This window comes from Thalia democratica, chromosome 4 (genome assembly GCF_965202585.1).
Source record: "Thalia democratica chromosome 4, ktThaDemo2.hap1.1, whole genome shotgun sequence".
Classification (NCBI taxonomy): domain Eukaryota; kingdom Metazoa; phylum Chordata; class Thaliacea; order Salpida; family Salpidae; genus Thalia; species Thalia democratica.
In genome coordinates, this window is record NC_139168.1 from 74,678,965 (window position 1) to 74,693,742 (window position 14,778).

General features: G+C 24.4%; 1 protein-coding gene across 1 annotated transcript in view; it reads left to right on the forward strand.

The window, feature by feature from the left end:
- Positions 1–14,778, forward strand: part of LOC145834532 (E3 ubiquitin-protein ligase MIB1-like) — a 77,657-nt gene continuing 62,879 nt past the window's right edge. Inside the window, exons 1-12 of the mRNA XM_082941977.1 lie at positions 1–100; positions 893–987; positions 1,445–1,494; positions 1,978–2,149; positions 2,809–2,935; positions 4,959–5,044; positions 5,904–5,989; positions 6,445–6,500; positions 6,930–7,007; positions 12,695–12,771; positions 13,019–13,115; positions 13,629–13,718. Coding sequence (XP_082798103.1) covers positions 32–100; positions 893–987; positions 1,445–1,494; positions 1,978–2,149; positions 2,809–2,935; positions 4,959–5,044; positions 5,904–5,989; positions 6,445–6,500; positions 6,930–7,007; positions 12,695–12,771; positions 13,019–13,115; positions 13,629–13,718 — 1,083 coding nt within the window. The 5' untranslated portion in view covers positions 1–31. The remainder of the gene's footprint in view (positions 101–892; positions 988–1,444; positions 1,495–1,977; positions 2,150–2,808; positions 2,936–4,958; positions 5,045–5,903; positions 5,990–6,444; positions 6,501–6,929; positions 7,008–12,694; positions 12,772–13,018; positions 13,116–13,628; positions 13,719–14,778) is intronic.

Sequence of the window (14,778 nt, forward strand, 5' to 3'; positions counted from 1 at the left end):
AGAATGATAAATATGAATTAATTAAATTATTATGTTCAGTCAAAATGAAATAATTGGATCCAGAGTGGTTCGAGGTCCGGATTGGAAATGGGGAAGTCAAGTTAGTTTCTCTTATCATTTTTAATTACTAGTAATTAGTAATAATAAATAATCTTATTTACTTATCTAAATTTAGTTGTTAAAAGCCTGAGTTTTTGGTGAAACGTTTAATTAAAAGTATAACAAAATCTCAAACTTAATGATCTTTTTTTAAAAAACAAACAGCCATTTATTTAGTTATTTTAGCTGTAAAATAGACATCATAAAATAAAATCAAGACAAAGCAGAAAGTTTTTTTTTTTTTTATAAATTGAAAACTATCTTTATGATATCAGATAATTATAATAATATACATAAGATTTCTTAACTTATTTCCATAAACATCCTTTTTGCTAAGTTTTTAAGTATTAAATATTTTTTTTACTACTGTATTATCTTTTTTTTCGCTTTACAAGCTTTTTTCTTCTGATAGTTGAGTCGCCCCAAGGAGCGATATTCCCCACTTTAGAAAACCATGATAAGTAGCAATTCAAGAAGTATATAAATTATTTTATGATGTCATAATAGCATAAAGGAGAAGGTCACATTGGGACTTTCAGGTGTTAATAAAATAGTACTATGTATTATTGACACGTATATATATAATGATTTCAAACAACAGGATAGTGGAGTAATCAGATGTTAACAAAACATTGAATTATAACATTAACGAATACAGTTTATTTATTTAGTTCATTATTACATCATAGGACGGTGACGAAGGTCACGTTTGAATTGCCAGATATTAATAGATGAGCATCAATTATTATATATTTATAAATGGGTTTGCTTTATGACGTCACAATTGTAACAGGACGGTGGTGAAGGTCACGTGGGAACGGTCAGATGTTTCGAATCTGATGAGGAAGTTGTTATTGTGTGGGACAGTGGACTCGCTGCTAATTACAGGTGATAGTTGGAAATATTGATTTTATATAATCTTAGATATTAGTATTACATATAGTGTATATCAGGGTTTCCCAAAGTGGTCCAAAATGCCATGATAGAGTCATGATAGATACTCAGCGGGCCAAAGGGGCGGGGGAGGTATGTGCAGTTAAGGAGCAACATGGAGCAATGAGGTCATAATTTGATTTTCACTAGATATTCTGGTGTTGTTCATTAAGAACAAAATAATAAAGGTTTAGGTGTTTTCAATGGTTGTTTTTTGAGTAATCTTGTTGAACAGGGCTATAGGTTTTTTAATTTCTATAAAGGGGACCATTTGAAAAAAGTTTTGGAAACCCTGGTGTATATGGTAGTATGTTGTTATTGTGCAGGACAGTGGCCTCGCAGCTAATTACAGGCTACAAGTTATAATTTCTAATATAGAGTAGCTCATTAAACTTTATTTATTTACTTATAGATGTGGGGGACAACAGTTTGACCTGCGGATTTACGACAGCGCGCCATCTGGTGAGATTTACTTTTATTGTAAATTAAACATAAGAAATTTCTACTGCATTTGTTTTTGGTAGTACTGATAATCTATTTAAATTTTATTACAGTTTATGTTGTAATTTTCGATATGTTTCAAGAGTGATCTCGTGACTTATCTTAAAATATTGTTTATTTCAGTCTTCACAAAAAAGCAAAGGTTTTACGAAAAGCTTTTACTTTTTCATTTTATGAATTAGGAAATGAACTTTAAATAACGAAATGTAACAACTTGTATAACTAATGAAAAATTGAATTTTAAGGTTACCCAAAAATATATGTAAGAAAAAAAAAAAAAAATTTGAACACTGTGAAATGCAGTTTGTATACAAAGTTTATATTTAAAAACATAGTATGTTTATGGACGTTTTTTTAGTATGTAATTTATAAAAAATTAAATGTTATCTTGTATAATACAAATTTACACCACAAAAATAATTTTCAAATAAATTGTATACTCAGGTATTAAGCACTCAGGAACGATGTGTGACAATTGCAGACTGCAACCCATCTATGGGGTCAGGTGGAAATGTGCCGAATGTTCCAATTACGAATTGTGTTCCAGTTGTTACCATGGAGACAAGCATCACCTCAGGCACCGGTTCTACAGAATGTTCGTCCCCGATGGCGAGAGGTTATTTTCAAACATCTTTTTTAAGAGTATGTATCATACTACTTTTATTTTTAGTAAGATTTATTTTGTCAGTTTTAAATTATTTTTCTTCTTTTTAAAAACACGGTTTCAAATAGTTATGTTTTGTTTATTTTAAAACAGATATTTAAATGGTAACAAAATAAGATGAAAATAACTACAATGATTTAGTTTATGTATTTAAAAATACTTATGATAATGTAAAGAATAGTCTTAAACAATTTGTTATTTTTAAAGTTTTTAATATGTTAATAAGTTGTTATTAAAAGTTTTTTAAGCATTAAAAATATTCATAGATAATATAAAACAGTTTAAGAACTAAGTAAATATTTAAAATATAATAAAATTTGCATTTGTAAAAGCATTTTTATTTACATACTGGTAGAGTATTGAAGTAAAACTAAAAAACAAGTTTAAGCTTTTCCTACGCAGTTAATATTTATACTGTATATTAATGTTTTACATCACCAATGGTATAAAAAGTTTTGAATTCAAAATTTTATAAAGTAGCTACCTGTAAAACGTATGTCAATCAGAAATAAATCTTGTACCAAAAATGTTTACATATCTCCTACAGAGATCTGATGGAATGTTCTGATTAAATGATTTATCTAATCAATATTCCTAACTTTACTAAACAGAGTGCTGATGGAATCTCGTCGGAAGAGCAAGAAAATTTCAAGTCGTGGGATTTTCCCCGGATCGAGAGTGGTGAGGGGAGTTGATTGGAACTGGGAGGAGCAAGACGGAGGGGGGAAGAAGGGAAAGGTGGGAAAGTTTGAAAAAAAATGATCGAAAACATAAAACTAATAAAAAATTAAGTTGTGGGGGAGGAAGGGAAAGGATATTGTTTTATTAACAGGGTTTTATTGGAATTTATTGGAAATGGGAGGTACAAGGGAAAAGTTTTGATGTAATTATAGACAAAAAACAGTATAAAAAAACCTGTTTTTAAATTTTATGATATTACACACACTTATTTTTTCCATATTAGTTCGTTTTTATATTAAGAGGAGGGAAAAGGTTTGAATACTAAAAAAAATGTTTTTTTAAGTTATTTAAACACTGTTTTTAAATTTTAGTTAAAGAAAGTCCTTGTTCAAATATTTATTTATTTTATTCACACTCAAATTACTTATATTTTAATAATTAAGGATACAGGGGGGGGGAGAAATGGAAAAATGAAATTTTATAAAATATTAAAAAAAAATATAAACGTAAGTTTTAAAATTTGGTCCGATTTTAGATTTTAAATGTATTTTAATAATGTTAATTATCTTTTGGGAGGAGCAGGTCAAAAGAGATTGGTGAGTAGCATATAGCTTAAAATACAAAAAAAAAATTACTAAATAAAATAAAACATTTAAGGCTTCCTGTAGCGTTGTATTACTTTAACTATAAACAGGTGTTGTTTGCTTTTACAAAATATTTGTTTTTATCTTTTATTTAGTTATCATTTATTCAGCCAATTTTCTAGAAGTTATTTCAAAAAGTTGTTCTGACTATATTGTAATGTGTTTTTATTGATACCTCAAAGTATTATAGTTTGGCTTCCAGAACAGTAAAAATTTGTTAGCATTCTTTATTACACAGATATACGTGTAAAAGTTTCAGAAAAATTATTTTTTTAGGAGACTGAAGCTGTAAAAATGTTTTATTACTAGCAAAAAAATAGGATAACAATTTCTTGCTAAAAAACTTTAAAAGTAATCGTTAAGCTGGTTAATTAAACATACAGTTTAAGTTTAAAAGTTATTTCACGTTTTAGTGTTTCCAATAAAACTTTAGTAATTCTTCTAAAAAAGTTCAATAATCATTCAATTCTTTAAAAGCTTAAGTGACTTAAAAATAAGTAATCAAGTAGGGCAAACTATGTTATATATTACAGTGCATTAAATATGAGTCACCTAAATCTTATTCACCTCTGATCGATTTATTCTTACATACTTTCAATTTTGTAGGTGAATCGATTATGCTAAAAATTAGGTGAACAGTCAATTAGCCTACAAAGCAACTCTTTGTTATTAGTTTCCGAAATCTTGCACAAAGTTGAAAAATATTTGAATAACTTAAAAAGAGCCATATTAAGTTTTTATAAAAGAAAAGCTACTTTAGTTACTTACTTTAAGAACTTTAGTTAATAAATAAAAAGTTTTAAATATAAAACTGTTTTAAGTGTTTTAGGCATGTTAAGATTAACTGAATGTTTTCAAAGAAAGTTATAAATTCTTGTTTTCTTTCATTATCATTTTTGAATCGGTAAACAATAGAACTTAATTGATTTATTTTAGTATATTTTAGCTTTTAGGCTAAATCAGATATGACTATCTTAGAGATTTTTTTTGTTTTTTTCAAACAAAAATTATAAGTTATGCAATGGTTACATTAAAACTAACGCAACCGACATATAACTTTAAAAAATGTTTCTTCATTCAAAAAAATAGTTTTGTTTCGAATTTATTTTTAAAATTCCAAAACTCAGATAAAATTAAATACAACATAACAATGAAAAAAAAAAGTTAACTTTTTTGATATATGATTTTACAGAAAGTGGTCAATTTGGTTGATTATTAAAATGTGTAATAAAGTTAAAATTTTATAAAAAATATGATTTTTACTAAACATTATGATTATTATTATGTAAATCCAGAAAAATTTGACGTCCTTTTCCATTTTACTGCCATAAACTTAGCGATTGAAATCATCAACATGTAATAAATGTACAAGAGTACGCATGTTTACTATCAACAATATTGATAGTACTCCTAAGAATTTATTATATTTATTTCAGGTCACCAAGATACAAGAGTGGACACAATCTAATCTCAGGAGCGCAGCATACGTTTTGTGGGACCATGGAGCTAAAAATTTGTACAGGTAAATATAAAAATTATAAAAAATCGTAAATTTTTAAGTAGATAAATATCTATACAGGTTCATTTGCATATTTATATATTTTGTAGTAAACTACGTTCAACTTTGGATTGATTTACAATTTATAAAATTTATTTTGATCACAAAAATTTCAAATCAAACTTAATAAACTTTACTTTTTTATTATCGTTTCTAAATATTTGTACATGTTTACTAATGTATTTGTAGCATAGTTGCCATAATCGCCTTAACGTAGAGCTAAGTAGTGTTTGTTTTTATTTTTTATAATATCTAAAAACTCTTGCGCTGTCGCACTTCTAATTTTTGATATAACTTTATTTTGTTAAATTTTAAATTTGTACAGTACTTAATCAAGTATAACTGTTGGTTATAAAACTCTCGAAAACAGGTATGATAAAATTTAAACTGTTGGTTGTATTTAATAAAAAGTTCTTAAAATTTCTGACTTGGTTTTTAAAGAATAAAAAGACAAAAACTTAACTTGGTATTTTTTAATGTTGTACATAATGCGCAGTTACGTATGTTATAAATATTTAGTTTTCATTAGTTGTTAAAGTATTGTACATGTTAATTTAATTTTATATAATTTTTTTTTAAGATTACACTTATACTAATTTTTTTTTTAATTCGATTAAGTACAAAAAACTATGAATTAATAATAAAAAAACAATTAAAGTATTTTGTCTTCGTTAATTACAGAAACTAGCTGAGTTACGATTTAAGTGTTTACTTTCTGTCCACAAAAACTATGCTTATAATATTTCTTAAACAAAGAAAGCGCAAACTCAATTAAATTCAGTACGAAAGGAGTCATTTTTTACAAAAATATTTTTTTTTACAGATGTGGCCACAATGGTATGATGGATTTAAAAGTTGTTTCTGATGCAAAAGGACCAGCTTTTTACAGGGATCATTTGCCTTGCCTAGGTTAGTAATATAACTTTTATTTATAATAAGTTAGTATTTTATTTCTTGTGCGTCTTACAATGACTATTTACCGTGCTTTTGTAACAACAGTTAGTTTAGTTTCAAACAAATCGTAGACAGTAATTAACTTAAGTGCTGTTACTTATTGATACTATCAATAGAATTTTCAGAATTTTTCTTTGATTGAATATGTTTAACATTACATTTAACTCGATTTTTTTTAAAGTTGTTCGAAGTTTAATTTATGTTTTAAATCAGTCTAAAAGAGTTCGTGTTCATGCTTATAATAGTTATTTCTATATCTCTATATACACGTTTGTAAAGTAAATTTTGATAATTTACTTTAAACCACTGTAGATTTATATTTATTCCTTTTAAATTCAATTTAGTATGTCTCTAATTTTATAACTTACACATTTTGTTATCAACTAACTTTATTTTGAATAATTTTTTAGGTCAAGTTACCACAAGACCACAGCCACCTCTGACAAATTTCGACATTAGTGATCAGGTAAATAAGCATTTATATATTTTTTTTAACTAGAATAAAATACTGTAACGTATTTTTTAAAGTACTATATTTACTTTTTAAGGTCAATTTAAACTTGAATATTTTAAATGTTCGATCATTACAGCGTACTGTTTTAACCAATATTGACTATTTCTATTAATATAAATTAATTAGTTTAACCATGAAAATATAAACTAAAACTTGGAAGTAGTCCAGTCTCTTCATTATGATACTACTATTAGTTTCAAGTTTTTATATACTTTCAAGGTAAATATAAACTTAGATTTAGAAATAGTTCAGTCACTTCAACACAATGTTATATATAATTCTTATTGTTTTATTAGTTTATATATTTTAGGTCAATATAAATCTGGACGTGGAAATAGTCATCTTGATATTATTATTAGTGATTAGTTTTTTTTATTTTAGGTCAATATCAACTTGGACGTGGAAATAGTCCAGTCTCTTCAGCATGGCCATGGTGGATGGACCGAAGGAATGTTTGAGGTAAAAATAACAAAGCTATTAATAAATAAAAGTATTTTCTTTGAAATATTTTTTGTAAAGTTTTTTATAAGTAAGACTGAATAACAACTTTTTATTTATTTAAATATCGGCATAATAAGATACTTAAAAAGCAGTTATATTTTAAAAGTTTTTTAAATTGAGAAATTTTTAAGGTGAAAACTTATAAAAAAAAGTTAATAAAATCCATACAGTTTAATTAATGATAACATACGTTTTTGTAAAGCTTGTATAATCTTGAAAAAAAGCTTGAAGGTCAAATGTTAGGTTTACCTTTAGCAGACTTAAAAAAGGTTCCGTAGAAAACTTATAAACATCATTGAGACTTTAGTAATAAGGTTGTTAGCTGGTTACAATTTGTTGGGAATAAACGTTGGTATCAACTTATATACAATAGCAGTTAACACTTGTAAAATAAGAGGTCTGTAGTGATAAATGAGGAAGAAGTTTAAACAATTTGAATAACTGGTAAAAATTCTAAAAAAAATCAATATTTGGCATTAATGAAAATAAAAGTTTACAAAAAGTTAATGCTCTTTTAAGTCTAAATTAGTAGTTTTACTTAAATTCTCAGGCAATAAATTTTAATTTATAATTTCTAAAACAACTTATTTTATTTATGATTTCGAACGTACCTGTGTGGATTAGTGTATATAGAGTTAAATACTTTATTAGATTTAAGTTTTTTGAACTTATATGACTAATTAGATTTAAACTTTACTTAATCGTATCCTAGTATTTTAATTATTCATATATTACTTATGTCTAGTATCTCGGTTGTGATTAAATATTAATGTACTACAGTACTGACGTTTGCTTTGCTTCAAATATAAATAAATTAAATTTAACTTTTTCTGAAGGTTTCACAAGCTATATTATAATTGATTTATTAAGTATTTTAAAACTTCATGCATTTTATAAGTGTGTTTCAATACTTAATTTTTTTATATAATTTCATGTAGAAAATAACTCATGTTTGAATCTCATGTTTAATTTAGGTTATATTCCGAAAAAAACCAACTACATGTTAAAACGTTAATAGTTTAATTTTAATTTTAATGACTAAATGTTTTATTTAACTTTCAATTTCGTTCTTCAGAAAGTTACAACTGGTGAATTTTGTACTGTTTGATTTGATATTTAAAATATATCTAATAATTGATTTTTTAGCAATTTTTATACAAAAAAGCTTGGCATTTTTTTTTGAGTATATGTTTTTTATACTTATGTATTAAATTAAAAAAAAATTAAGATTTTTTTAAACCATAAAGTTTTCTTAATTTAATAAAACACATATCTTTGTTTACATAATACCTTATAATAGTAACATTTTGATAAAAATAACTTACTCGTAAGTTTGTATTTTAGTTCATAAGCTTGGTAAATAACTTATTAAGATTATTTGATCATAGTATGAAATAACAATTTTTAAAAACTAAATTTTATTATCAAAATTAACAAAATGTTTCCTATATTTTTTATTCCGACAAGCTTTATTATTTTTACGTTTGAATAGAACTAACTTATTAATTAATTCTTTTTTCATAAGACTTGTGAAATTTTTAGGTTTTTCTTTTGTAAAAAGATTTTAGTGTAAAATAAAGGATTCAGTTGTTTCATTATTTAGAAAATTATTATTTTACTAACTTATTTGTTTCAACAAGCAACAACTTTATTTAATAATTAATGTTAAAACAGTTTGTTCTTAAGTGTACGGTATATTTTTTATTAACATAAAGTAAGTTGCTTATACTTAAGTACATCTCAAACAATTAAAAACTATTTTTATAAAAAAAAGTTAAAAATTAAAAAACTCAAGAAGCTTTGAGAAAAAGTGTTAATTAAACTAATTGTTAACATCAACGTTTGATAGGACTAAACTAAAAACTTTAATCTGGCTGAATCAATTCGTTTCAGTGGTATTGTTTATTGATGTCAAGTAATAATTTAAAAACTTCTTAACTTAAATACTTATAAATGTAATCATAGCTTTCTTATTTTATAAAACTCTTTTAGATGTCTTTTCTAATCTAGCAAATAAACTTAATAGAAAATGAGAACATGTATATTTTTTGGTTAAAAGCCAAAAACTGTTTTTAAGCTTTAGAAAAATACAATGAATTAAACTAGAATAATTTTTAAACAATAACTAATAAAAAAGTTGACCCTTAACAAATAAAGACTTTAAAAATATTAACCGTTATTTTATAAAACTATTTCCACTGTTTGAATTTTCTTTTTGCTTTTTTACACAGTATAAACATAAATAGAAATATAAGACTGAACGTTACTTTTTAAACATATACTATTAAAACTAATTAATAATTTTTCTAAATAACTTAAAGTAGACTTTTTATATAATAAACAATAACTTTTGCAATATTTCTACATTAGAGACTAACTAATCTTAAACTGCATTTGTTTTATACTTTAAATTTGAAATCTTAAGCCATATTTTCATTAAACTGTTAAGTGCATTTTTTTATAGCACTTTAATAGCATTTTTTGTTGTTTAGAAATGTAAGTTTTAAAAGCAACCTCTGTACTGAAGTTGCTAATTAATTGTCAACCGTTTAATATGTCTACAGTTACAAGTTTGTTTTACCGGATAATTTAAATTTACATTATTATAAAAGCAATCATGAACATCGATTAAATTGTTTTTAACCTAATTTTATTTGTTTGAGTACTAGTGGTAGGTTAATATCTTATATATATTGAGTTTTATAGCTTTTTAAATAATCGTTTTCTTCACTAAAATAATGAAATATTTAAAACTTTACATGTATCTAATGCATCAGTTTAATATTTAATTTTGCTGTTAATTATTTATTTTGTTCCACATTTAATTATTCATGTCATCTTTCATGAACTTCAGAGCTTTTTCTTTGACAAATAAACTTTGTTTAAATGTTTTTGAGTTTACTTATTTTAGTGTGCTCAAGTTTAAACATTTTATAGAAAGTCTGATATGGTTAAGATAATCATCTTTTAAATCAACAATATAAAAATTTAATGACGTATTACAAACTTAAAAAACAGTAATAATAACTAAATAAACCCTTTAGTCGTGATGCTTTGTTCGCTATTTGTTTCAAAGCCTCTAAGAACATTTTACTCTAGTGTCTTCAACATATGTATATTTAATAGCAATTAAATCAAAAAAATAATTGCCATGAATGTTTAATTTAAAAATTTAGATTACACTCGTCTACTTTTTTACGTTATGTAATTGTTTATAAAAACTAATCTGCGTAAAAACCAAGTTTTTATGAAAATGTTGGAAAAAACTTAAAGTTGTCAAATACAATGACATTGCTAATCTTTCTTTGGCAAGAAAACTATACTTAAAACCGTTTTTGGTAATAAAAGTTGTTAAAGGTGCAGATTAACTTTACAAAATCAAGTTTAATACATTTTTTGTAGTTTATCATGAATTATAGTAAGTTTATATTTTAAATCTTAATTGTAATACTAATTACCTTATAAAAATATTCCTCAAAGTACCTAAAATATTTATAGTAAGTTAAGTTGATCTGTATAAATAAGTTTTTTAGACTAGTTTAAACTTATTTTTGATTGCATTAAGTTTTAATCACAACTCAAACAATTTATCGATCAGGTTTTTAAAAATTTTATTGAATAACATTCTGTAAACAAGCTCTTTCCCATATTAATTTGATTTTTTTTTGGCTTAAAAAATCAATATATAAATTTAAAGCTGTAACGTAATTTTCATTTTGAGTTCGTGTAAACTCAAAATATACATATGACCTTGTAAATGTTTCGGAAAAACTTGAAAGTTTTCTAAAACAAATAAATTTACATCTGCACTTCAAAAAGTTTTGTTTGACATGTAACGGTTATGTGTATTTGTTAATCATATTTATTTTTTTTCTTAGAAGATGAATTTCAAATGCCTCGGACTAAATTGTTGTCAAAAAATGCTTATAAGTGAGAATAAAACAAAATATAAACTAGTTTATAAGAGAGCTAAATTTATACTCTAAAGCCTTATTTTAAACTCGTTTTGTATTAAGTAATTATTTTAAATTTTTTTAAAATAATCTACAATTTTTAATGTTTATTTGACTGTTTTGTTGTACAATATTTAAATAGAAGTTATACCTTTTTTATTTACATAAAATTACGAAGCTTAAAAGTTTTCAACGTTGGAAAATTTGTAGTATCGTCTTTTTTTTTAAACTTGTTTTTAAGTTTTGTTTTGTGTTTTACTTTTTGTGGATATTGTAATAAAAAGTCCCTTGTAAGCTATAAAAGCTAATATTACCTTAAAACAAGATATATTGACCAAGTTAAAACTTAGTGTTACAAAAAAATATGTTTTTTCAAACTCTTATTCTGAAATTAAACTTTACGTTACTGAATTTTAATTAAATTTACTTAAAATGTTTTTTATTTCCAAAAACATGTCCTTGTAAAAAATTTCAAGCAACTTTTTCAAAAGTTTACAATTTGTAGAAAAAAACTTTATTTTCAATAAGTACTTTTATTATTACCTCCTAAAAAATTGCTTGTATTAAAAAATTTCAAAATTAGGATATGAAACTAATTAAACTTAGGTAAACTTCAGAAAGTGTTTATGCTGACATAAAATATCCAAAACACATCTTTTTTCACATATTTTTCTAGCAAGCTTTTGATGTTTTTAAACAAACGCTTTAACTTTTCATCAGAGTTTTAAAATTTTTACAAATTTTAAGCATGTTTTAGTTGAAAGCGGTAATTACTAGTGTCAACATTTACACAGGTACCGTAATATAACATAATTAATTGAAATTATAAATATTATGTTTGAATGTTTATACATGACGTTTTTGGATGTTTTAATTAAATAATGAATGAAGTCTTACATTGAAAATTGAATAATGAAAAAAAAATTACCGCGCTATGTGTTTAGTTATCTATTATATCTCAACAAACTAAAACTTCTGTGTCTAGATATTTATTGTGCAAATCCAGTAAATTTATTTTTTGATGACTTTTAGCTCGTGGTAATCAACTTTTTAATTATTCTATAATAAAGTTAACACATTTATGCCTGCTTTACTAAAGTTAATTTTGGTAGTACAGGTAAAGTACATAGAGTGTAAACATTCGCTTTTTCATAGATTATTTTCATGTTTATTGTTGCAAGGGGTGGAGTTTGAGACTGATGTTTTTGTACAATACAAGCACATATATATAATCTATAAAAAACGTATTGATTATTCTAGAAGTTAGTTACTTAAATACTTTTATCAGATATGAGGTACAAAATACAACTTTAGGGAAATTGAGATGTTACAATAAAACCAACATAACCTTTTATAGTCCTTTTACTTTTTTGTTGTTAGGTACCATCGGCATTATTTGTTGGTTCTTTATAATATTTGATTTAGTGAAATAGAATAATTTTTTTTACAATTTTTAGACATTAAGAACCACAAATACTACTTAATTGATGTTATTTTGTTTCACAGACCTTAGGAGCCACGGGTACTATTTGTTTAATTATAAATCTCATATACTATATTTTTTAGCAAACCTTACTTGTACCAATACTATTTGTTAAATAATATGTTTTATATAAATTATTTTTTACAGACCTTAGGAACAACGGGGACAATTTGTATAAATATTTGTTTTATGTTTTTTTGTTTTTGTAGACCTTGGGAACCACTGGTACTATTTGTGGTATCGATGAGGATTTTGATATGGTCGTTGGGTACCCAAGCGGAAACAGGTAAGTTAAAAATGTTTCTCTAAATACTTATTATTTAACTTAAAAATTTTAGTAAATTAAAAAAATAATAATTCCAAAGTTTGACTACCAAGTTATAAAATACTTAAATGACTCTTAAAATGTAGTTCTGTTGCAAAATATTACGAGTTGTTGTACGCTGCGTTTGACTTGTTTAAATAATCTCTCTCTTGAAAAACCATCAACATTTATCATTACAAAAATAAAATTTTACGATCTTTTTACACAGATGGACATTTAATCCCGCAGTGTTGACAAAAGTTAGTGAACCTGAACAACAAAGTACAAGCATAAGAAGGAACATGAAAGTTTTTGTTGAATTTAAAGTAAGTCATTTTTATATACAAAAGTATAAGAAGAAATATGAAAGTTATTGTCGAATTTAAAGTTAGTTTTTAAATAATGTATTATATTATAACAGGTATATAAAAACAATATAAAAGTTTTTGTTGAAATAAAAGTAAGCGATATTTATTTTGATATATTTAATTTATTTTCGATATACGTTGCAATTTTAATAAATATTGTCATTGAAGCTGTGTAGTATTTTTAATTTAAAAATTTAAATTATAAGTTGTTTTAAAAGAGTAGTTAAAGGATTTGTGTATATGAAATGTAAACATGTATATTTTCATCTACAGTTATAAAAATATTTACAGAAAAAAGTGTTCTCATTTATGTATATAAGCAAGTTTATTTTTACAATACGATATTTCGTAGAGGTAATTTCAATTAATTAAAAATATAACATTTTGGTATGAAAATAAAACTAATACAGATTTTCTTTAATAAAATTTACATTAAGGTTAATTTATATTAAACTCGATTTTATTTCACAGGTAGGGGATTTAGTGCAAGTAACGTCTAGTGAGGATCATTTCAAAATGCTCCATTTTAATCAAGATGAGATAGTTCAACATATGTCTACAGTAAGTAAGGAAAAGTGATTGTAGTTTTTAATAATAAAGTAAAAACTAAATACTTTAACAATTTCATTCAAGATTAGATAATTTAACATATGCCTACAGTGAATATTTTCAATAAATTTAGTTGTCATACAATTAATGTTTAACTTTAATTTTTAGTTTAGTTTTTGAAGAATGAAGTTTTCTTTGCAAAACTAGTTTATTAAAACTATTTAAAAGAAACAAACTAAAAACTGCGGAGGAATTTTAACAATTTAAGTAATTTTAAATTTAAATTTAAAAAGCTATTAAGATAGAAATGCAGAAGTACTACAAACCTTGCATTTTTTAAAGTGTTTAATACATTGACCCAAATAATTTTACTAATTTTAAAATTACATATATACAAAATTTCGGAATTAAAATTACTTTATATAAAAACTACATAAGTATAAATCATATGTTAATTTTACTACAACAAGTTTATTATTACAATATGTATAAATTACTCCAATAAATTATACTCGATAATCGTAGCTGTTTGTCGCTTTTACTTTATCAGCCTGAGTTTAATGTCAATATTTCTTATATATTTTAAATGTCAAAACCAATATAACTTTACACACGAAACGCAAGTGCAAATGACATATCGAAGTTTTATAATCTCCTGGGAATTAAATATCACCAGCACTGTAAGTTGGAAAAAGATTAAAAGCAATATGTGATACCAAGTGCTGCTTTCATGTGTTACGTTAAATTGATTTTGACATTTCGTTCTTTTCAAGTTTGAAAGTCTGTTGAACTTTTTAGCTAATAAAATTTATAAGTATGTAGATTAAAAGTGTCATTAGGTTTTATTTTTAGTTTTAATTACAAAAATTTTTGGATAAAAAGTTCTTTAAGAAACTTTAGACTGCAAAGTCCACCAATAAAAAAAATTTAGTTATAAAAATCTATGTTATTATTTTTATGTAATGCTAAATTTGTTCTTGTAGTCTATGAATATGTTTTAATTTATCATAATGAATTTTTGCTATGCATACACTTTTAATCACATAAGCAACACCTTTAAAAAGTTTAAAGT